The sequence below is a fragment of the Perkinsus marinus genome, assembly GCF_000006405.1.
Source record: "Perkinsus marinus ATCC 50983 genomic scaffold scf_1104296976120, whole genome shotgun sequence".
Taxonomy (NCBI): Eukaryota; Perkinsozoa; order Perkinsida; family Perkinsidae; genus Perkinsus; species Perkinsus marinus.
In genome coordinates, this window is record NW_003200508.1 from 1 (window position 1) to 1,463 (window position 1,463).

The 1,463-nt window shown below is 48.3% G+C and overlaps 1 protein-coding gene across 1 annotated transcript; it reads right to left on the reverse strand.

The window, feature by feature from the left end:
* Positions 1 to 335: 335 nt before the first annotated feature.
* On the reverse strand, positions 336 to 942 carry Pmar_PMAR002601 (conserved hypothetical protein; the record flags this gene model as incomplete). The annotated part of the gene is made up of 2 exons (XM_002764801.1): positions 336 to 584; positions 634 to 942. Coding segments are annotated over 2 exons (558 nt in total), but the record flags the coding sequence as incomplete, so codon positions are not given.
* Positions 943 to 1,463: the final 521 nt, after the last annotated feature.

Below are 1,463 nucleotides of genomic sequence, written 5' to 3' on the forward strand. Positions count from 1 at the left end.
ATGCACATCATTTCGTTGGGGGAATATCTCCGTAGATGGCCCACGTTTAAATGTCGGGAGCTAACCTCGGACGTGAAATTCATTATTTGAGCTCACCTGAGATCGGAGTCCCTCCGGGGCCATTACGATTGCACTCAGCTAGTCGATCTTTACATTGGACCAGCCCTGCTTTCATCTGGTCGATGCTGAGAGAAAGTGCAACTCCACGACTAAATCAGTGAGAAAACGACTCAACTCTGCCGAGGGTAGCAGTTTGTGGTCCCGTGCCATCTGTAAGCATCCTTGATATCTGGGATGGTCCTCATCACACATGCCACATGTCACAACAACCTTACGTAGCTAGAGGCGCTACCATTCCAGAAAGCATCATCACTCCAACCAGATTGACCTTGAAGCCGACAGACTTGACCAGCCGTGCCCCCAACGTTGCCATCATCTGGGCTGAGGGGAGGGGAGGGGGGTTTATACACTTATTGCCGGTGATGTGATCGCCTCGGAGTTTACCCGACGACGAGAAGCCGACTAGATGCACGCCATTGTTTAGGTCTTTATGTTCTTCGAAGAACTTTTTGACGAAGTCCACCCTAAAAGAAATCCGACTGGATCATCATTGCTGTTGTTGCGTGAACTCACAGGTCTAATATTAGATTCTCCCATCCGGCACCGATAGGTCCTTGACTGAAACCTGTAGGTATCGGTGCATCGACCCAGATACCGTTAGCTTGTCTCGTCCATGAGAACCTAGGGCACCGGAAGCGTCTACGGGCTACTGAACGTGCATAACCCAACTCGTTTTCGATGAGGGAATCCTCATCCATGCGACATGGTCCGTTAGCTGTCAACATAATTCCAAGGCTGCTGGCACCGGGACCACCAGAGATGTATAAGAAAGTCTGTGCTGTTTTAGGATTGCCATCGGCCTGTATGATAGTGTAGAAGTACCTGGTACAGATATAGCAGCAGCACACCTGTAATGATCTGCAACGGATCCAGACTCACCAACCTATGCAAGGGGCTTGTTTGCACGTATCCATACTCCTGGTTTCCACTGCCCTTGGGGCATAATGTTTTACCTTTCTTCGATAGCTCAGACGGAAAGCTTGAGGCAGCTACGAGAGCGATAATAAATGGGAGGAATAAGACCATTTTATCAGGGGTGTAGCTTTGTTGCGGGAGAAGTTACGCTACGATGCACGCGTGAGCCTTGGTGGACCTCTATAGGCCAATACCTTGTACCAAAATCGATATCTCACTGCTATAACTAGATAAGCCAACTCGACTCCAGATTCTTGTAGTATACCAGCTAACTCAGTGATATGGTAGTGGCACTAGCCAGTTGTAGGGTATTTAGTTACTGTCGATCGATACCACAAATATAAGACGGATGTAACGTTCTCTTAGTCAAGAAATTCACCCACGGTGAGAAACACGACACTTTCATCTGCGCTTGATGATGAGTTTGT